We start from the raw sequence: 23,298 nt of genomic DNA, 5'->3' as shown, positions 1-23,298 counted from the left end.
TCCTAGAGGTTAGAAAGTGTTTATATTAACTAGTTTTGAGTAGTGAAGACTACTTTAGGGGTCATATCTGATGTCTTGTCATTGTCTTTATCGCTGAGCCACTGAAACCTGAATCTGGTGCATGTAGCATGACACTAATTTCCATTTGCTTGGTAGAGTTTGTGTGTAGTCTTTCATCTTTTAGGAATTGTAGTCCTCATAGTTCTTAGTTTTAAATGGGTAAGGAGAGTTTTAAACAATGCCTGTGATGTAATTTTAGGGGGGTGGCCGTATACTTGTGCGTACATGCACACATATGTATGCATATGCATAAAAATGCCTTACTGTGTTTGCCTTGGCAGTCGCTACATACATATAGGTATACATACATATTCTCTACCTGCATATAGGTGGAGAATAAGCCTATAGATGATGGGTGTCTTGGCTAAGAGTGGGGACTCTGGAGTTAAACTGTCTAAGTCCACATCCTGGATTGCCACTGGCTAGCTCTGTAGCCTTGGTTAAGTTACTTAACCTCTTTGTGATGGTGTCTCTGTCTATACAATGGCGGTAATAAAACCTCTGTCAGCCTTAGTGGTAGGGAGGATCAGTACACAGGAAGTTCTTAGAGCTCAGTGCTTATTTATAGTGCTTATAGTGCTCCACGAATGTTGGCTATTATTTAAATCTTGTCCCTAGTGCCTTTTGGTTAGAAGCACACTTCATTGCTTAGGTTGCCGTTTGTGTGTGGGGAGATGTTCTTTCTAGAACCACGTCTCCTTGTCACATGATTATGTGCAGTGCAAGCCTTATTCATACTGTGTCAGCAGTTGAGATTTGAACGTAAGTGTGTGGCCATACCCGCTGGAATCCAGCAAGAGAGAGAACTAAGCACCATGGCAACTGTTGCTATTTGTGTCCTGAGCAGCAGCTGCCCTGGACAGATTTATTTTTTAATCCTGATCTCACTCATAGCCTGGGATGTGGCCGTGCCTTAGAGAAGTGGATTGGTTGAGATGTCTGGTCTTTGAGGAGATTTCATGACTACATGTTATAAAGATTCTATTCCATGTGAAATATGAGGCACTAAAGCTTTGTGTGTATGAGAAAGGAAGAGAGGCCAAGCCTCAGTGTTCAGACAGTCCCTGAAGAATAGTGTGATTGGATTAATCACACGAGAAATACTTTCAGTAGGAACAGTAAGGCTTCATGCTTTTCAGTCAAAGAGTAATTTTGGGGCGCCTGGGTGGCTCAGTTGTTTAAGCGACTGCCTTCGGCTCAGGTCATGATCCTGGAGTCCCGGGATCGAGTCCCGCATAGGGCTCCCTGCTCAGCGGGGAGTCTGCTTCTTCCTCTGACTCTCCCCCTCTCATGCTCTCTCTCTATCACTATCTCTCTCAATAAATAAATAAAAATCTTTAAAATAAAAAAAAAGTAATTTTGCTGTCTAGGGGCGCCTGGGTGGCTCATTTGGTTGAGCATCTGACTTTGGCTCAGGTCATGATCTCAGGGTCCTGGGATCGAGCCCAAGTCAGACTCCCTGCTCAGGGAGGAGTCTGCGTCTCCCTCTTCCTCTGCCCCTCCCCCCTCCTCGAACTCGTGTGTGCTTTCTCTCTCAAATAAATAAATAAAATCTTTAAAGAAAAAGTAATTTTGTTGCCTACAACACTCTGCAGATGATTTGTGGTCTTGATTTCACTGTGTACATGCATAATACACTTATGTACGTGTATACATACATATATATAACATGTTATTATCAAATGTGGATTTCAGAAATAAGACTGTCTTTCCGATGAATACTTAATTATCAAATGCTTTTCTGGGTGGGCGCCTGGGTGGCTCAGTTGGTTAAGCGACTGCCTTCGGCTCAGGTCATGATCCTGGAGTCCCTGGATCGAGTCCCGCATCGGGCTCCCTGCTCGGCAGGGAGTCTGCTTCTCCCTCTGACCCTCCCCCTCTCATGTGCTTGCTCTCTCTCATTCTCTCTCTCTCAAATAAATAAATAAAAAAAAAATCTTTAAAAAAAAAAAAAAAAATGCTTTTCTGGGTGCCTGGGTGGCTCAGTCGTTAGGCGTTTGCCTTCGGCTCAGGTCATGATCCCAGGGTCCTGGGATCGAGTCCCACATCGGGCTTCCTGCTTGGCGGGAGGCCTGCTTCTCCCTCTCCCATTCCCCCTGCTTGTGTTCCCTCTGTCGCTGTCTCTCTCTCTGTCAAATAAATAAATAAAATCTTTAAAAAGAAAATGCTTTTCTAAAGTAGATAATAAGATATTTAAAAAGGGTTTATTTCAGGTAGTAGTTGTATTCAGTAATTTTCTAATTTTTATTTCTAATGTATTGAAATATTTATGCAAATAGTTATGTGTGGCCTGTTTCTGACTTTTGGCTGCTTATTTACGTATGGTTCAGCCATAAAATATTTACTGAGCACCTGCTATGTACCAAACTGTGTTCTGAATCCTAGTGGTACCCAGTGAATACTGATGGTCTGATTCTTTTAAGTTCTATATACAGATCCTGCCTTTTAAAAGTGTGATTATTTTTATTTTTCGATTACCTTCTTCAGATTCAGTGGTATGAATTTACTGATTTGGATGTTTTGAACTTACAACATAACATCATGTTGAACTAAAGAACATGTAACCGAGTGACTTATAAAATCAAATCATTTTTATTCTCTAGGTATTATTAACCCAAAGAACCCAAAGGAAGCTCCAAAGTCCTTTAGTTTCGACTACTCCTACTGGTCTCACACCTCGGTGAGTATACTTATGGTGCAGTATAATAGAACAATGCAGGTTGTGAACAGTTTTGAAAGAGCTTGAAGGTCCAGATGGAGTACAGAGATGACCAACACCTAGGAAAATGGAGAGAGCAAGGCCCTTTGCAGTATCCTGCTTAGTAGAGGACCCCAAATCTTGTTGGCTTCTAGGGATTGTTCCTGAACTACAGTTTGCATTTGCTTCTCTTCATTACATGTTTTTAGTTTTTTGGGTTTTTTTTTCTGTTTTGTGCTGGAGTAGGAGAGGTTTTAAACTACTGACAGAGCCTGATGGCCAACAAAAGGGCCTGTGAAGGGGGTTGGACAACGTTTGTCACTGAAAGCTAGGTTTACTGGGAAATAGCTATACTACCTGGACTGAGTACAGGGAAGTATTTTTATATGTGGACTTGACCTCTGAGCTTTTAGTACCATTTTCCATTTAAGAAAATTTTCTTGCACATTTCTGTGAATGGAAGAGTGATACTTTTAAGGTTATGGAAAGTGACATGTAGTCAAGTGAGATAATTTCATGTAGCTATTTTTATGTATGGCTGAGCTGGATGACTGTGTGTGTGTGTTTAATAAGAGAAAAATAAGCTATGTGTAGGAGGGACTTAAAAATTTTATAATATGTTTTAATAATTGACTGTTGAGATTCCAAACACTTGAATTTATTATAGCAGTAATCAAATAAGCATAGGAAAGTATACGAATAAAATGTCATTTATTTCTTCTTTTAATTTTACAGCCTGAAGATCCCTGTTTTGCATCTCAAAACCGTGTGTACAATGACATTGGAAAGGAAATGCTCTTACATGCCTTTGAGGGATATAATGTCTGTATTTTTGCCTATGGGCAGACTGGTGCTGGGAAATCTTATACAATGATGGGTAAACAAGAAGAAAGCCAGGCTGGCATCATTCCACAGGTAAGAAAACAAAAAACAACAAAAGACCTCTGTTTAATATTACTCTTAGTCTTTGATTGCTGTAACAGTTATTTTTATTTAGCAAAGATTTATTCAGGGACTATCATATGCAAGGCACAAAAACAAATCACTTGTTCCTTTCCCTCGAAGGAGCTAATAGTATGACGTGTATACATGTCTGTCTTTAAAGGTGGGGAAGTTGGCATTCTGTAAAGGTTTTGCTGTATACCCTTGTCTGGGTATTTTATCTTTTGAACAGTGTTACCAGCTTCTTAAAAAAAAATGGTAGTATATAGCAGGCTTTGTTCTGAATCCTGGGGACGCCTGATTGGTGTTGTTGGTCACATTTTTTTTCCCATGTCCCATATATAGTTCATCTTTTAAGCATGTGATTATTTTTTAGTTTTTTGGTTGCCTTATCAGAGATATTTTCCTTTTATCTTAATAATTTAATACTATCACGTTAAGCTTGAACAGTCTGAGAATTCTTTTTTTTTTTTTTTTTTAAGATTTTATTTATTTATTTGACAGAGACAGTGGGAGAGGGAACACAAGCAGTGGGGAGTGGGAGAGGGAGAAGCAGGCTTCCCACTGAGCAGGGAGCCCGATGCGGGGCTCGATCCCAAGACCCTGGGATCATGACCTGAGCCGAAGGCAGCCGCTTAACGACTGAGCCACCCAGGCGCCCCGAATTCATGAATTTATATATTAATGTTAGTATTTCAGATACTGTGTTCAACTCTAACAACACTGGAGTATTAGTAAGCTCCCTCTTTGATGAGTGCATACACTCAAACAAAGAACCTTTTTTTTTTAAATTTTTAAAGATTTTATTTATTTATTTGACAGAGAGAGGGAACACAAGCAGGGGGAGTGGGGGAGGGAGAAGCAGGCTCCCCACTGAGCAGGGAGCCCGATGCGGGGCTCAATCCCTGGACCCTGGGATCATGACCTGAGCCGAAGGCAGATGCTTAACGACTGAGCCACCCAGGCGCCCCTAAAGATTTTATTTTTATTTTTAATTTTTTAAAAAGATTTATTTATTTATTTATTTGAGAGAGAGAGAGAGAGAGAATGAGCAACCATGAGAGGGGGGAGGGTCAGAGGGAGAAGAAGACTCCCTACTGAGCAGGGAGCCAGATGTGGGACTCGATCTGGGACTCTAGGATCATGACCTGAGCTGAAGGCAGCCGCTCAACCAACTGAGCCACCCAGGCGCCCAAGATTTTATTTTTAAGTACTCTCTACATCCAATGTGGGGCTTGAACTCAAAACCCTGAGATCAAGAGTTGCATGTTCCATTGACTGAGCCAGCTAGGCACCTCATACTATCAAAATTATTCTTAAATACCTTCATTTACTCCCTTGAAAGAGTATGCATTCTCTCTTTATACATATGTATGTATGATTTGTAATGTATATAGTAACTGGCAGTATAAAATAAAATTTATATAGCATGATAAATAAAATGTGTGCAAAATGGGTTTTTTTGTTTTGTTTTGTTTTTGTCAGAGAGTGCACATGCACACAAGCAGGGGGAGCGGCAGGCAGAGGGAGAAGCAGGCTCCCCACTAAGCAAGGTCCCAATGTGGGACTCAGTCCCAGGACGCTGGGATCATGACCCTAGCTGAAGGCAGACGCTTAACCAACTGAGCCACCCAGGCATCCCCAAAATGTAGTTTAATATTGGTTTGACTGCTACATAATAATACTAATAGTAGAGTCACAGTTACTCTAGGATAATGTGAAGAATTGAATTCACAAAAATTTAATGTGCCAGGGACCTAACACAGAATCTCAAGAGACAGAACTCCTCCTCTTCCCTAAATGGCTTGCTTTCTAAGGAGACATTTCTGGGGTGCTGTCATCAAGGGAGAATAAAGATGAGATGAGGAGAATGCATTCACACTGTCCCCTTATTTCATTCAAAGCCATTCTCCTTTGATGTTGTTGCCATTAATATTTTGAGAAAGAGGAAAGGGATCTCACTAATTTGTTTAGCACTCATGGGTATCTTTGTACTTCTCTCATTTATGCTGTTCGTGCCTCTCTCCTTCTGCTTCTGTAGTTATGTGAAGAACTATTCGAGAAAATCAATGACAACTGTAATGAAGAAATGTCTTACTCTGTAGAGGTGAGTACAACCGTGGGTTAAAGCCATAGGCCTCTGGACTCCATTCCCTCCAGTGTTACTTTTCAGTGGTCCCAAATGATGACTATAGATCACTTAACTACTCCCCCAATTTTGTATGCTTAGACTATTTCTAAGTTTTGTTCATCATCAATAATGTTGCAGTTAAATAAGTCAGAAGCTTGTTCATAAGCTTTATTTTTAGTTACTTCCTTTATGTATCAGGTTGTCAAACAATACATGTGAATTGCCAAATGGCTTTTTAGAAGGAAACACTGTACCAATTTTCAGTCCCATCAAGAGGGTGTAAGCACCCATTGTGTCCTTGCCAACTTTTAATATTTTTGTTTCTTCTCTGCCAACTTGATAAGGGCACTCTTTTTCACTTATTTAAATTAGAGTTTTTTTGATAATTAGTGTAATTGAACATCTTGTAAATTATGCATATGCCTGTTTACATTTTGGGATTGCGGTGTTTATCTTAATCATTTGTGTGAACTCTTTCCCCCTTTCATATTTATTAATAGTGATTTTTGACATGGTTTTTAAAATCTATATAATCAGATCTCTTCTCCTCTTCCTCCTTTATAATTGCTTATAATCTTAGACAGTTATTCTTCATCCAGTGTATACTTCAGCTCTATGAAGAGGTGGTCTATAGAATTATATTATATATATTAATATAGTTGATAAACATTTCTACTCATTGATATGTGCTTTTTGAAGCTGTTGTTTCACTTATCTCCAGTTTTGGTACTCAGTTCTATAGAAACTGAAATTACTAAAGCGTTCTGTTAACATGAGCCTTTTGTTCTGAGACATGAAGCTGTTTTTAAGCAAACTTTTTTTTTTTATGTATGCATTGTGATTTTCTGTAGGACTTACACAATTCCTAGTTGACCCACCTAGCTGGTTTGGGTTTTTTCTTTACCTATAAAGTGTTGCATAAATTTATTAATTTTAGAGAATTCTGCCTTGTGACTATGATACACCAAAAGGGGAATGTGCAGCTCTAAAAATATTTTTTGTTAAAATTAATTCTCCAAATAACTTGTCTCATCCTATAACTATTCTTTTTGAAGACTAGATGTATAGCAAATGAAAATTCAGTAGATTTTTTTTTTTTAAGATTTTATTTATTTGAGAGAAAGAGAAAGAGAGAGAGAAATAGCATGAGAGGGGAGAGGGTCAGAGGGAGAAGCAGGCTCCCCGCTGAGCCGGGAGCCCGATGTCGGACTCGATCCCAGGACTCCGGGATCATGACCCGAGCCAAAGGCAGTCGCTTAACCACCTGAGCCACCCAGGCGTTCAAATTCAGTAGATTTTTATTCTTATTAAAATATCACATATTTTAAATAAATTCAAAGGATAGAGAGTGACAGAATGTGAGTTTTTTGAGCTTATAGATAATAAAAGAAGATGCCATTTCCTTTCATATCGGAGTTCATAGGCTCTCTTGGAGTGCGGTGTAGATCCCTAATTGATACTGTGGTTCCTTATAGTTGTGGGACCTCTACCTCCTCTTCTGCTTCCCTCTATTTGCTCCGGCCACACTGGCTTTTTGCTGTTTCTGGAACAATAGGAACTTTCCTACCTCAGGGCCTTTACATTTACTTTTTTTTCTGCCTAAAATTTTCTTCCTTTGGATATCTTTTTGTCTAAGTGTTTCACTTCCTTCAGGTCATTTGCTCAAGTCTTACCCTCTCAACGAAGTGTACTTTGACCACCTTAATTAACACTGCAACTTGCCCTCCACCCCAGCACTACTGGTCTCTCTTGGCCTGTTCTTTTTCCCTCCATAGTAATCATCATGTTCTAACCTACTTTATAATTCTCTCTGTTTATTTATGTATGTGTTGTTTATTTTTATTTAGAATCGTAAGCTCGCTGGGGCAGGGATTTTTGTCTCTTTTATTTACTGATGTATGCCATGTGCCTAGAAAGTGCCTGGAAGATAATGCTACTCAGTGAATTGAATTTGCCAAGTGGGGTCTGTAATGGTTGCCTCAGAAGTAAAAGAACTAGTGCTGGCTTGAGGTGGGTTTGCATGGTAGAGAATAAGTAGCAGAGCACAGCAGCCTTTACCTCGGTTACTTGGGTTCTCATGCTTCCCCACACCTTGGTGAAAAGAGGTTACGTTTTCCAAGAAGATATAGTATCTTTCTGGGATTCTGGAGTTTATGTCCAAGTTTAAGTACTACACAAGAATGAATAAAGTACCATTTCACTTTGTAGGAAGACCTGCTTTAAGAAGGAATACTTGTTGTCCTGTTGTTTTAATCTCATAGGGGATCAGTTACTTCACGGGTTCTCAATATTTAAAAAACTGATTTTAGAAGAACCATTAGAGACAATGGACTCTGAAAAACAAACTGAGGGTTCTAGAGGGGAGGGGGTTGGGAGGATGGGTTAGCCTGGTGATGGGTATTGAGGAGGGCACGTTCTGCATGGAGCACTGGGTGTTATGCACAAACAATGAATCATGGAACACTATATCTAAAACTAATGATGTAATGTATGGGGATTAACATAACAATAAAAAAAATTAACAAAAAAAAAAACAAAACTGATTTTAAAATACAGTGTAAATATACAGTCAGATCTGAGACCGAGTGAAAGAAAACAATAGAAATGGAGATTCTGTTGTTTCAGACACTCGGAAATGTGTCTATAGAAATTTAAAGTTGACAAGTGCTGAAATTTTATTGTGTGCTCGACTAGCTCAGGATACACAAGGGAAGACCATAATGAGGCTTCCTGTGGTGAATTTCCCCTAGTCCAGAGCCTTATTTGCTTAGAAGTCTGATCTTATAGATAAATCAGGACCAGAAGCATCCTTCAAAGCCAGACTCTTTAGTGAAGCTCATTTGACTTATGTTATGAAACCACTAGTTTTGTTACTTTCCCTTGAGGAAAACTCTTCCCTAGACCAGAACACTCAGTATTAGCAAGCCTGGTATGTGATCTTTGTATCTTCCTGTGGACAGACTTCTGTTGGAACCCTGTTGGTTTTTTAGTGAGCATGGAATTAGAGAGGGAGGAGCTGACTAGACGATTGAGATGCTTGCTTGGCTCAGGTAAAGAAAGGATAGTCTGAGAACTTCAATCCCATGATAGGAACGGTCTGCTGGTGGGATGGGAGTTCCGGTAGTGTACTTGCTGAGGCTTCCTCTTCCCTCATAAGTTGTGGATGGGTCCCACCATGCCGTCAGGCTCCTTGCTGACCAGTCCTCACTCCTTGTGGTAGATACATGGTTTGTGTGTGCTCAGTCTTACAGTGCTGGGGTTGCTGGTCTCTTTTGTCTTCCCTGCTCTGGAATATCGATAGTGTTTCTTGATTTTAACACTAATAGAATTTTTATTTCCAAGCTTTTAGAGTAACCTCACTGTAATCCTTAACTATTGACAACAGCATACATTTTTTAAAGTGTATTAGTAACTGGTAAGTTGCTACTAAAAATGGTATTTTTTCTGACTTAGACAAGTAGTGGCTACTGATTGCAGAGGTAGCCTTCTTACCTCCTTCTTTCCTGAGACCGTCAGAAGGCTGATTCTAAGCTAGTCAGTGATGTCTGTGCAACTGTTAATAGAATAAAATGGACTAGACCTATGGCATTTCCCTTTATAAAGATTGCTGATCTCGGGCGCCTGGGTGGCTCAGATGGTTAAGCATCTGCCTTCGGCTCAGGTCGTGATCCCAGGGTCCTGGGATCGAGTCCCTCATTGGGCTCCCTGCTCAACGGGGAGCCTGCTTCTCCCTCTCCTTCTCCTGCTCCCCTGCTTGTGCTCTCTCACTCTCTCTGTCAAATAAATAAAATCTTAAAAAAAAAAAAGATTGCTGATCTCTCATTGTAGAGCTTTTTTTAAAAGTAATCTCTGCGCCCAGTGTGGGTCTTGAACTCACGACCCCAAGATCAAGAGTTGTGTGCTCTACTGACTGAGCCAGCCAGATGCCCCTAATTGTAGAGCCTTTTTTTTTTTTTTTTTTTAAAGATTTTATTTACTTATTTGACAGAGAGAGAGAGAACACAAGCAGGGGGAGCCGCAGAGGGAGAGGGAAAAGCAGGCTCCCTACTGAGCAAGGAGCCTGATGCTGGACTTGATCCCAGGACCCTGAGACCATGACTTGAGCCGAAGGCAGATGCTTCACCAACTGAGCCATCCAGGCACCCCAGTTGTAGAGCTTTTAATAAAAGTTGTTAAATTTTTTTTTTAATGTATAGTCTTTTTCCAAGTCCTCCAGTTCACTTTAATAATTTGTTCCTAGGTGAGCTACATGGAAATTTACTGTGAACGAGTACGAGACCTGCTGAATCCAAAAAACAAGGGTCATTTGCGTGTGCGTGAACACCCACTTCTTGGCCCATATGTGGAGGATCTGTCCAAGCTGGCAGTCACTTCCTACACAGACATTGCTGACCTCATGGATGCTGGGAACAAAGCCAGGTATGGTAGAAATAGACTAATGACTGAAGGCTTTGGCACATTTTCAGGTCCTTTATTCCCAGTTAAGGATTTGAGACCACCTTTATACTTATGAAAGTTGCTTTAATTGTAGATCCTCTGATCCTTTGGCTGTGCTGGGGTAAAAAGTAAGGGCTTCCGCATAGTCAGCATCCTCTCAGCAAAACAATGCAGTGCTGAAACATGTCAGAACTTTGGTTAAGTTTTAATATCAGGTTTTGATTAAGTCATGGTAAAATGTTGGATAATCACATGCCTATGGAAGTAACTGATTGCAAAATAAAGAATACAAATTAAGTGCGTCGGTGGTTTCTAAAGGGACAATTGAGGTATGAAAAATGATTCTGATGGGGGACCTTTGGAGTCGGGGATAACTTGATAGGCTCACAGATAAGGTGTATTGAGAACAATTTATGTAAGTGACAATCTCATGATCTATGAATAAAGTTGTTGCTTGTGATTGTTACAGTTAACATGGAGCCTGCTGTCCATTTTAACTTTCATCTAACAATTCCATTGTCACATGTCACCTTTGTGTTTATTTAGGACGGTGGCAGCTACCAACATGAATGAAACAAGTAGCCGTTCCCATGCGGTGTTTACCATTGTTTTCACCCAGAAGAAACATGATACTGAGACCAACCTTTCCACTGAGAAGGTAGGACAACTTCAGTGTCCGGGCTTGAGTTGTATAGAATGGGGATTTTCAGAAGTCCCTCTTGCTACACTCTGCATCTTATGGAGGGGAGAAAGTTGCCCTTTAACTTAATGGTGAATATTTTGTATCTTTTGCTTGTCATTTTTATTCCCACTCTAAACCAATTTTGAGCATGGGTTTTTGAGTGAAATTGCAAGATAGAAAATAGGCTTAAGAAAAAACAAAGACATTGGGTCTCAAAAATTACTCTGTGCAAGAGAGTTAAGCAGTTCTGTGGGGAGAAAATCTTCCTTTTTTTTTCTTCTTGACTAGAACCTCTTAATTACTTGCTTGGTATATAGGTTTTTTTGTTTGTTTTGAGCTCTGATAATGTTATTGTGGGATTAAATATTTAAGCAAACAATTAAGCAGACAAGGTGTGTTTTTCCTTGGAAAGTAAAGGACTGCACAGCAGTCCTGATGCTCTTCGAATACCTTGCTTGTTAATGTCTCCTTTTCTACAGTAGGTAAATATAGTAGACTTTGGAGTTAAACTGCTTGATTTAGATCCTGCCTCTACCACTTTGCAGCACTGTTACCTTGGGCAAGTTCCTTAACCTCTTTGTGCCTCAGTTTCCCCAACCTCATAGGATTGTTAAGATGATTAAATATTGATACAGGTTAGTGCATATAATAGTGCCTGGCTCAGAGTAACCATTCAATAAATCTGAATTTTAGCGTATGGTTAGCTGAAAATTATTTTAAAAAAACATACCCTTCATATAGGTGATCAGATAACTTGACACTGCTTAGCTAGTTACAATATTAATGCTATTTAGTACATCTTGTGTGAAACCATTTTATTCTTCTATGATGTCACATCTACAAAAATAATGATGTTAGTCCTATAACCATAGCTTCTTTGATAATCCATTTTGGATACTTTTGTCTAACTTTCCTGAAGCTTTATTTTTTTTTAACAACTTTATTGATTTGTTGAAGTACAATAGACCACACATATTTAAAGTATAAAATTGGATTCCTGTGTATGCACCTTTAAAACCAATATCATAGTCCAAGTCATTACCACGTCCATTCCCCTGAAAAGTTGCCTCATGCTGCTTTATAATCTAACTGTATCACTTCTTCCACCCTGGTACTTAGGCAATTCTGATCTGCTTTTTGTCACTGCAGATTAGTTTACACTTTCCAGAATTTTATATGAATGGAATTATAGAGTATGTACTATTTTCTTGCCTTGCTTCTTTCACTTAGCATAATTTTGAAATTTACCTATGTTGTTTTGTCTATCAGTAGTTCACTTGTTTTCATTGCTGATTAGTAGTCCACTATATAGATATATCACAGTTAGTGCGTTAACTCGCCTGTTGGTGGTGGGCATTTAAATTGTTCCCAGTTTTTGATCATGAAAATGAAAATGCCGTGAATGGGGCGCCTGGGTGGCTCAGTTGGTTAAGCGACTGCCTTCGGCTCAGGTCATGATCCTGGAGTCCCAGGATTGAGTCCCGCATCGGGCTCCCTGCTCAGCAGGGAGTTTGCTTCTCCCTCTCACCCTCCTCCCTCTCATACTCTCTCTCTATCATTCTCTCTCTCTCTCAATAAATAAATAAAAATCTTAAAAAAAAAAAAAAAAGAAAATGCCGTGAACATTTGTGTACAAGTCTTTGTGTGGATATTTGCTTTTGTTTCTCTTGGTAAATACCTGGGAGTACAATGGTCGAGTCTTACGGTAGGTATATGTTTAGCTCTGTAGGTCTATAACTCTGCTATACTTTCTTCCAGAGTGACTGTATCATAATACATTCCCACCAGCAGTGTGTGAGAGTTCCAGTTGCTGGAGGCTTCATATTTAATATGCCATTTAATGGGTTATTGAGTTTTATATTTTTATGACACACCGTTATAAAATATGTCATGTGTATCTTAAAATTACTTATTTTGAACCAAGAAAATTGCTGTGAACTTTTGTGCATGCTGTGTCTTCTTGTGCTATATGTAAGAGCCCTAACTAATATTTGTAGTCTTCTTCATGCCCGATTTTTAATTTCCTGCCTCTTAAATGTTTTCTAGTTCTACATTGCTTATTTTTGAATTACCCCAATGTTCTTGTTCTTGACCAGGTCAGTAAAATCAGCTTGGTGGATCTAGCAGGAAGTGAACGAGCTGATTCAACTGGTGCCAAAGGGACTCGATTAAAGGTATTTATTTTATCAAACAGTTGACATAGTCAGTAAATGTTCTGTAACATAGGTCAGCAAACTATGGCCAGTTGGTAAAATCTGACCTGTTGTAAATAAAATTTTATTGGGACACAGCCACCTTTGTTTGTGTGTTGTCTACAACAGTAAGTCTGAGAGCTTATGACAGAGACCACATGGCCTGCAAAACCTTTACAGAAACATTTTGCTGATGCCTGATCTATAACTTCAATGAAAGATAAGTAACATAATGTAATAGTTAAGGAGGACTTGATGGTCAAGGTGAAAGCTGAAAGGTGTTTTGAGGAACAGGCTGGATGGAAGCGACACTAATGGTACAAGATCCAAATGTGAGAACACACACAGCCCTCACCAGAGGGATGCTTACTTAAGAGCAGAAATTGCATGTTGGTGAGTTGGGGGAAGAAGGCTGCCTCCATAAGCTTTTGGGGCAAGCCATCTTGCCGATACTCAGGACTGTGAGTTAGGTGTGTGGTCCTGGCATGGCATTAAGTGAACAGGGGAGAGACTGAGGACTAAAAGAGGTTTTTAGAACTTGTGGTCATAAGTAAACAAAGAGTGCTAATACAAGGCTTAATTGTATCCTATGCATTATAGATGATATGGCAGTGGAAGAAATTCTTCATCATAATTCTTTCGTGTTTGGTATTGATTTCAGGAAGGAGCAAATATTAATAAGTCTCTCACAACTCTGGGCAAAGTCATTTCAGCCTTGGCAGAGGTGGTAAGTATTATATACTTGGTTACATGGGAAAACTTGCCTGTTCAGCAAATGTACTTGATGATATTTTGTGTTTATGAAGACTGACCTTTTTTGGCCCTTTTGTGTAATCTTTTCTCCTTTAAGAGCTTTTCAGATAAGATACTAGGTATAGCACACTTTGACTTTCTACTGAACATAAAAGATTAAGGAGAAAGTAAACATAGATCTATAAAGGCTAGACTGAAAACTAGCTCTTTACAAAGACCTAGGGTTTGATTCCTTTTTTAGCCTTACTTCAGGTTTCTCATCAAAACCAAGGGTTTTTGTTGCATGTTCTTTTCCTATACAATCTTTTTTAAGTAGGATGCAGTACCTTTTGGGGTTTTTTAAGCATTTGCCTTGGTGAATGCTGTTGATTTGGGGGCCAATAATATACTTTTTAAAATTGTGTTATTCTTTCCTATTCTTTAACAGTGGGACACTAAATCTGAAACACTTTTGTATCAGGGGCTTCATTTTTTAGGTTAAAGACTAAGGAAGTACTAGTCATTTTGCATTCTAGTTTAGTATGTTATTTGAATCCCTAAAAAGAATCAAATGCTTTCTTGCTTGTTTCTGAAAAGTAATACTCAGTTTATTACTTTAAAGTACTTTCTGTTTGAAGGCTTATCCTGTGTTCTCATTCTTTCTTTTAAATGCTTCATCTATAGGATAACTGCACCAGCAAGGTACGGTGGGGTTTGTTAGGCATTGAACTAGCTGTAGAATCAATTGTGATGATTGTAAATCCTCAGCAGGTTGTATGGAGGCATAAGTAGGAATGGAACCTTGAAAAATAACTTCTTGTTACTTGCTTTCTGGCTCTGGAATTTAGAATTGCTGTTTAGAGTGACCATGAATCATGAGACTGCACACCAAACCTAATTTAGGGAACATGATGTGTTTTGGAGAAGGAATTCAGAATAAAGGAACAAGAGAGAAACTGAGGAAGCTTCTATATTGTGTTATCTTAATGATGTTTCTCCTAGTGATCTGTAGGACTGTCACTTGAAGAAGTCACCTATAAACCTCTTGAAAGGGCAATAAAGATATTTCTTATGGGTACTATTCTAAAATATAGCTGCCTTCTTGAAATTATTAGGATATTTTTCTTAAACCTCTTTGTATAATCTTGTTTCCTATCATGAAAAGTCATGGATTATTTAAATTGTTAAAAATTTTTTTTCTACTCTTTGGTTATACATAAAGTGAAGGCTGTAGAATCAAGTTAAAGTCTGTATCTAGAACACATGCTCTTTGTATCCTTTTAATCCAAATACGATAGACTTTTCCTTATATTTCCTTACAAGTACTCTAAAATTTCTTAGTACTATTTGCATTTATAATAGAGCACTCAACAGTTCTGAATCACATGAGTAACATTGGAGATAAAGGCAATATCTGCAATGAAATATTTTATTTTTTAAAAGATTTTATTTATTTGAGAGAGAGAGAGACAGCGTGAGCAGAGGCAGAGGGTAAGCAGACTCCCTGTTGAGCAGGGAGCCCGACATGGGGCTTGATCCCAGGACCCGGAGATCATGACCTGAGCCGAAGGCAGACGCTTAACCGACTGAACCACCCAGGTGCCCCTGCAAGATGAAATATTTTATACTCATATTTTAAAATATATAGGTTTGTTCTCTACTTGTACAAAAATTACTTAATAAGAAGTAATACTGGGGCGCCTGGGCGGCGCAGTCGTTAAGCGTATGCCTTCGGCTCAGGTCATGATCCCGGGGTCCTGGGATCAAGCCCTGCATCGGGCTCCCTGCTCCGAGGGAAGCCTGCTTCTCCCTCTCACACTCCCTCTGCTTGTGTTCTCTCTCTCGCTGTGTCTCTCTCTGTCAAATAAATAAATAAAATCTTTAAAAAAAAAAATAAAGAGTAATACTTTTTTTCTGTTTCTTTTGGCTTATTGGAAAAAGCTGCCTTAGATTTAAAGTCTATCTGTTATTTGATATTATGCAATAGTTTGGATATTCTTCAGATATCTAATCTGAGTCCCAGAACCATGAAAGCTGTTAAAATTTAGTGGTTTTTCTAACTTGTCCTGTCCATTTGCTCATTTTTTTTAACATTCTTTATCAACCAAAGGAAAAGTTTACATTTATCTGCATATTTCCCATATTGCTCTGTGCCACAATAATTTGCAAATGACTTTTTTAGAATTAGTTTTGGAAAATCCAGCTTAGAACTTTGCATCTATGCCATAACTATAACAGATCAAAGACAAATTTTAGTTTTTATGTGATAAGCATAATTTTTGGTGAATTAAAATGTACTGTTATTCCCACTGGGGAGAGAAACAGGATTATTATTGTCCATACTTGATAGCACTTCTTTTTAGAGAGGCTAGTGATGTAAGTAAGTAAACCTGTTTAGGTAATTACTGAGGCCCTTATTTGTGAGAATAGATGAGATTAATTTGTGTAAGAGAGCAAATAGAGAAGAAGTGGCTAAAATTCTGAGATATTTTCAGATGGAAAATATGGAAGTTCTGTTCATGCTTCTTTATTTAGCTACTCCTTCTTAATTTAGTCTAATTGACCAAAATGAAAATAGAACATCTTTTGGCAAAGAGAAACTCCTTATTTTTATAGTACTGTTTGCAATCCTTGTAAGTGACGTACTTTAGATCTTGTAGCATTTTCAGTACTAACTGTAGGCAAAGTGGAGTGTTGAGGGGCTAGAGAAGGAAGAATTGAGGTCTTAGGACTCAAGAATTTTGCAGTGGACTGATAGTCCCGCTAAGCTGTGATTGACTGAGAGGGTTAATTCTCCCCACAGGTCTTTGTCATTTGGAAATAGATCCTGCTATGGGAAATGACTTTCTCATTGGTGGAAAGTGTGTCTGTGGGTGGGATAGGATGAATTGGAGGGAATGTTTTTGATAAGAGATGGAATTAAATTGCTACTTGCCTACTTCCTTTCCTCCTTGACAGACCAGAGGTCAGCTACTTAGTACTCTTTTTCTGAATACCCCCATGTTTTCGCAAGAACTAGATTGTCCTTAGTTTAACCTCAGATTATACCAGGATTGGGAAGAGATGTTTATCAGTGAACCCTGGCTTCCCCTTAGTGGCTCTTAAATTATCACGACCTAGTCATCAGCCAGGACATAATTGCAGTAGCTGTTATCTGCAAAGGGTTTGCATTAATTTTTACTTTCAAAGGATATAATTTCCTCCATTTTAGTACTGGCTTTGTATTGGTGCCTTTTGCTGTATCTCATGATAAAGAGGAGGGTCACAGCTGTATAAGTCAATGCTTGGTACGTATGTACAGACCATTCATCTTGCAGTCTTTACCAAGCTCCAGATTAGCAAATCGCATCACTGTCTTAGACCTTTTCACTTTGAGTCCTAACTCTGTTGGTTGAATTTATTTGGAGTGTGATTTCTTTCTAAAGAAACCAAATGTGTATTACTTCTATAAGAGTTGTTAGAGATGCAACAGTCCACTTAATGATTTGGTGATTGGCCAAGTAAATTCATTAACTAAATGACTTGGTTCCTGCACATCTAACCTGGAATGCCCAGGATTTGTATTTGCCCCTCTGCAAAAGTAAAAAATCATTGTTTGAGACTTAAAGAAAAAAAGAACTCCTTCTCTGTTGGAAATAGGTATCTGAAATATTTATTTATAGGTGAAATGTTGGATTTGCTTTAAAACACTACCAGCTGTAAAAGATATGATATAGACAGGATATTAAATAATAGTATTATACTGATGTTAAATTTCCTGAACTCAGTCATTGAACTGTGACTGTGTAGGAGAATGTCCTTATCTGCTGAAGTATTTAGGGATAAAAGGGCATGGTGTCTGCAATTTATTCCAAAATTGTTCAGGAAGAAAAAGTATAGTGTTTGAGGGATAATAGAAACATGATTGGCAAAATATTGATAACGGTTGGAGTTGCATGATGGATATATGGTCGGTCATTATGCTACTCTCTAAACGTCATGTACACTGGAAATTTTTCAAAATAAAATATAAAAAGAAAAAATTACTTTATTGCATGAACTTTGGGTATGGTGAAGAATTGAAGCCATGAATGTTAAATTTCAACAGTGATAGGGTTCTACTATAGTTTACTCAGAAATTTTGGACTTGTTTGCCTTTCAAGTGAATTTTTCCTCCCTAACAATACTAAGACCATTTCTTTCTGTTTAATAGAGTAAGAAGAAGAAGAAGACTGATTTTATTCCTTACAGGGATTCTGTACTTACTTGGCTCCTTCGAGAAAATCTAGGTATGTTGATCACTTGTGTGTAGTTACCTTTTTAAAGCTGTTTATTGATTATCTTTTGTGGTTAATTGTCTTATATGTTTGTTTTGGAGAAAAATAATCTCCAGATATCCATGTTACTCTTGATTTAAGCTGGTTGGATTTGGTTGCTTTTTTTTTTTTTTTAATTATGTTTTGCTTACTTTTTAATCAGGGTTTTCTTCCCCATCTTGTTGACCTGGGAACATGGACTGTGGTGTGGTGGTGTGGTTTTCTTCCTAACCACACCTGCTTCAAACTATCGCTCCTTCTTCAAACCTCTTTGGAAACTCCATGTTACCTTTTTGCTGATGGTTTTGGACCTTCAGGTCATTCTCTTTATTCTCTGTTCTGTTAGCCTCTTTTCCTCCTTCCTTTTAGAAGGGAAATGACACTGATAGAAGGAAGAGAGTGAGAATGGCCTGCTGGACTGTCCATGTCACTGTGGCTTTGACTCATTAAGAGCACTTTGGTGGAGTGGCTGAGGTCTTAACTGGAGTGGGGAGAGGAGAACTGGTCACAGTAGATCCAAACACCCAAGATTAACAGTATGACAGTGCCCGGCATGGGAGCATTCAAGACATTTGTTGACTCTTGATTAAATCTTAGGATCTGAGATGGTGTTGTCTAATTTGACATAAATTTAATAAAATTCTTCTTTCTAAAATGAATATGATGTGCAATAACCATGATTCATCTTCTTAGGTGGCAATTCTCGGACTGCAATGGTTGCTGCTCTGAGCCCAGCAGATATCAACTATGATGAAACTTTAAGCACTCTGAGGTACTCCAATTGCTCTTGATAGCTAAATAGAATACTGTGCCACCATAAGTCATTTTGTTATGCCATTGGTTTTCTTATGCTATATGGGTAATTTTTTATGTAAATAATGATCCATCCCTCTCATAACAGGGAAAACATGGGTTGGGGGAGATTTCTATTTATTTTTTTGGGCGGGGGATATTTTTATTATAATAGAATTTACCTGTTTATGGTTTTCAATTTCAGTTTGTTACGATTTTCATTTCTGTAAAAAGAAGTTCCCTTGTGGTCTTCATCGTTATAGAGATGCTCAACTCTTAACAAGTAATACAATTATGAGTACACATAGTGTTAAAAAAAAAATTACAGAATGTTCACTAATAGAATATAGTCGGCCCTTGAACAACACAGTAGTTAGGGGTGCCAACCCTCTGCACACTCAAAAATCCGCATATAACTTGACTCCCCAAAAACTCAACTACTAACAGCCTGCTGTTGACCAGAAGCCTTAGTGATAACATAAACAGTTGATTAATGCATATTTTGTATTTTGTAAGTTGTACAAATACATATGTATATGCATATAAGCCATACGTTTTCTTACAATAAAGTGAATTATAGGAGAGAACATGTTATTAAGAAAATTAAGAAGAGAAAATACATTTACAGTACTGGACTGTGTTTATCGAAAAAAATCTGATTATAAGTGCAGTTCTAACCCACGTTGTTCAAGGGTCAGCTGTATTTCTATTTATGAATAGTTTTCATTACTTTAATCTGGAACTTTCTACTCTTCTCCCAGTGATGGAAAGAACCCTATATAGTCTCACAAATGCATTTTGAGTCTTCTTTTTGGTATTTTGGTATTTCTTTTATGATTTTGGGTAACTCACTAAAATTCATCTGAGCCTTTTTCCTCATCTTGATAAGATATTATAAAACTTTCTATGCATATGTTATTAGTAAGGCTCATAAAATGTGTAAATACTCAAGCTGTTTGATTTAGAGTTAGAAATAATGGCATGTTACTTATGAGAAGTAGAGTATCTGAGGAATGGCAAAAATGAATGTTCTTTTTGGATATAGATATGCAGATCGTGCAAAACAAATTAAGTGCAATGCTGTTATCAATGAGGACCCCAATGCCAAACTGGTTCGTGAATTAAAGGAGGAGGTGACACGGCTGAAGGATCTTCTTCGTGCTCAGGGGCTGGGAGATATTATTGATAGTAAGTGAATTAAGGATCAACATAAACTCTAATCTTTTCCTCTTCAGGGTTCTTATATTTAAACTTAGATTCAAAGAACATGATGAAGTTAGATGGTATAACAGGGGTTTTTTTGTTTTTGTTTTTTCTTTCAAAAAAATCCAGCGAAAATGATCTCAGAATCTTTCTTTATATAGTATGTACCAGGCTATCCAGCTGAACTCATGAAATTAGTTTTTAAAATGTAAATATGTAAAAATACAAGCGGTAAAAAATACCGCTTGTATTTTTATTAGATTTTCATTTTAGATCAGCAGTGAAGTTTATTTGGAATGTTGAGTTTATTCTCACGGAGAAATTCATCACTTTGTAAAATTGGTACTTGAAATTTTTGTTTTTGTACTGGGGCTTCTCTGGATTAATGTAGTAGTGGTAATATATGTGTAACAAATCCACCATTCCAGTCCCCTTTCAGATAAGATTTACCTTTGAGTGGTATCTTTCCCCTCCTGCAGAATGATGAAAGGACACTCCCCACCCAGCTCCCTATGAACACATGAAGGGAAAAATATCCATTTTCTGTCAAATTCAAGAACTAGACTTTCAGAGAATACTATTTTACAGTGTTGTCTTAAAATGAATCTTTTTTTTAACCTCCATGATCTCCTTGCATAATGTCTAATCAGAAGTTAACTGGATGATTCAGGTAGAATAGTATATGGGTTTATTTGATAAAGTATATATTTATTTTTTGAGTGAAAAATTAATATTTAAATTCTAATAAGATTTTCAAAGTCTCTTCTAGTTTAGTTCTTCTTACGGATTAACACCTGAGTTTAAATGAATACAGTGTGCAAAATGATAATCTATTTTAAGTGTTAATTTTTTTCATCTTCCCAAATGCTGCTCTGTTCCCTCTCTGTGTCACTGCTGAACCTGAACTTTGACCCTTCTTGTATTTTCCCTCCTGCTTACCTTCAGTTGATCCATTGATCGATGATTACTCTGGAAGTGGAGGCAAATGTGTGTATTTCATGTATTGGTTATTTCCAGTACTCTGATTTGCTAATCTGCCTCTGCTGGATCAGCCTTAAAATGAGCTTTGCATGCCAGCAATCCTAACAGGGAAATCCCAGACAGAGCATACTGTAGATTCAGAAATGATCCTGTTTTTGCCCTTCTCCATGTAGCAAACGCTGCTGAATTTCAGTTTATGGGTTAAGTAGTTTAGAGGCTTAAGAGTCTCTTGCTGCTTCTGCTCTTCAGTTTTTCCACTTATGTGATTAAACTGAATCCAAAGTCCTAGAGGATGATGATAGCGATGACAGCAGCTCACATTTCCTGAGTGTTTATAGTGACCTTGAATGTATTATCTCACTTAATCCTGTCACTGATTCTGGAAAAGATTGTTATGCCCATTTTACCCATGAGGACACCCTTGCCTGGGTGGTTAATTTGCTCCAGAGATCCCATGGTTTCTGTGTAGTTCGATTGGATAGTGTAACTCAGAGCCCCAGCTTTTAATATCATTACTATACCTTTTTTGGCCTCTTGAGATCCTTCACGTGTCTGATTATTTAATAGAAAACTCATTTTAAATTAGCTATGTAATTCTGAGCCTTGGTGTATGTACAATTAAAAACAATCACTTCTGGTTGGCTAAACTATCCCTGACTGAGTAGCTCTGAGTGTTGGGTTAGCACCCACCTGTGCTTATGCTAAGTTAGTTTCCTCCATATCTTGGGCCTCAGCTTACATAGTGGTTAGGAAAACTTTTTTTTTTCCTCTCCTTTTCTGGAATTACACATTAGATTTTAAAAACTTGGGTGTCTAAAATGTGTGTTCGAAATGAGACATTTTTATGAAGGATCACACTTCGTTCCTCTCCATAGATATCATTAAGTTGGTGAGGACATGATTTCTTACCCTTTTAAGATAATTCATGAGGGGATTTTTATCTTAGAAGAAATGAAGAATCTTGACTTCTTGGTTAAGTTTTAGATTTTAATTGATTTGCTTGTTCATTTAATGAGGCACGTAATAGGGCTTGAAGGGAGGAAATACATAGGTGAAAGCAAACGTAGCCCTGGCCACTGTGATGAGGCTACGCCTTGAGGACACAATAACACTCCAATACAGAGTGACTCTTGGACTGGAACAGCTCTGTCTGAGATTTCCGAAGCTGACTGATACTGATGTGAGAAAGACACCATCTTGTTCTTGCTTTTGTGCCCCAGCTGGTGCTGCTACCAGCTTGTTGCCTTACTCTTTTCTGAGCAGTTGTGGCATCTCCCAAAAAGCTATGCATGACTAAGTTTTAATTTTGTCTCCATGCAGGAAAGCAGCCCTGACTACTTCTGAATTTCCATTTCAGTCTACTACTCTTAATTTCTTTTAGGGCTTGCATGTGTCCATTGGACCTTCTAAGCTCCACCCATCCTATTCTTTCCTACCTTGCTGCCATCACCTGATGGCTGATTTTTTGCTCCAGTTCCCATCCCCCTTTTAAAACTTGCTTGTTTTCCTATGTTCTATATTTGCAGATGGTGGTTTTCAAACTGTCTTGAAGCAACCACTGGTTTTAAGGGGTTTCAAGAACTGGCTTTGATTAAGTAGAAATGAGTAGACCCAGAGAGAGCAAATAATAATGTTTTCTGACTCTGCATTGACTCGTATCATTTAAGGAAAACTTAAGTTAGTTTTGGTATGAATTTTAAGCAATGTAGGTTTTCTCACATTTTTAAACATAAGCTAATTTTAAAATAGAAATCCATCAATACCTATGGTTTTCCTCTGGTGTCTGTTCGACAGGGATGACTAATGAAGGAAAGTACAAGCAGCAAATTAATGAATTTTGTTGTTTGTGGCTCTTTTTATCAAAACTAAATTTAAAAACAAAACTTACAGTTCTATTAAAGACCTTAGTAAGTGAAAGTATGTCCCTGAAACTTGAATTCCATACTAGGAACTCAGCTCACCAGTGACTCATGGAGTACTGTTAGGCAGAGTAAGAGCCTCACTTTGCAATTATAAGCAAATAATCAGCCTTGATTTTTGCTTGCACTAATAGATGAATGTAAACACTACCAACTTCATTAATTTGCTAATTGTTCTTCCCTGTTGAGGTAATTGGCCCTGAGTTCTCAACCAGAACTTACACAAATTTCTTG

General features: G+C 38.1%; 1 protein-coding gene across 9 annotated transcripts in view; it reads left to right on the top strand.

Annotated features, from left to right (window-relative positions):
• Window positions 1-23,298, top strand: part of KIF1B (kinesin family member 1B) — a 138,635-nt gene that overhangs the window by 35,260 nt on the left and 80,077 nt on the right. For 3 of the 9 annotated variants that reach the window (XM_032393827.1, XM_032393842.1, XM_032393810.1), the window contains exons 3-14: window positions 2,664-2,740; window positions 3,494-3,673; window positions 5,742-5,807; window positions 10,072-10,250; window positions 10,815-10,926; window positions 13,047-13,124; window positions 13,804-13,869; window positions 14,559-14,576; window positions 18,067-18,142; window positions 18,863-18,941; window positions 20,007-20,149; window positions 21,110-21,151. In XM_032393827.1, the coding sequence (XP_032249718.1) occupies window positions 2,664-2,740; window positions 3,494-3,673; window positions 5,742-5,807; window positions 10,072-10,250; window positions 10,815-10,926; window positions 13,047-13,124; window positions 13,804-13,869; window positions 14,559-14,576; window positions 18,067-18,142; window positions 18,863-18,941; window positions 20,007-20,149; window positions 21,110-21,151 (1,116 nt within the window). The remainder of the gene's footprint in view (window positions 1-2,663; window positions 2,741-3,493; window positions 3,674-5,741; window positions 5,808-10,071; window positions 10,251-10,814; window positions 10,927-13,046; window positions 13,125-13,803; window positions 13,870-14,558; window positions 14,577-18,066; window positions 18,143-18,862; window positions 18,942-20,006; window positions 20,150-21,109; window positions 21,152-23,298) is intronic. The other 6 variants (XM_032393859.1, XM_032393835.1, XM_032393864.1 and 3 more) reach the window with 3 other exon arrangements.

This window comes from Phoca vitulina, unplaced genomic scaffold (assembly GCF_004348235.1).
Source record: "Phoca vitulina isolate PV1807 unplaced genomic scaffold, GSC_HSeal_1.0 scaffold2, whole genome shotgun sequence".
NCBI lineage: Eukaryota > Metazoa > Chordata > Mammalia > Carnivora > Phocidae > Phoca > Phoca vitulina.
Note: the sequence above shows the minus strand (reverse complement) of the source record. Positions and strands in the feature narration are given on the sequence as shown.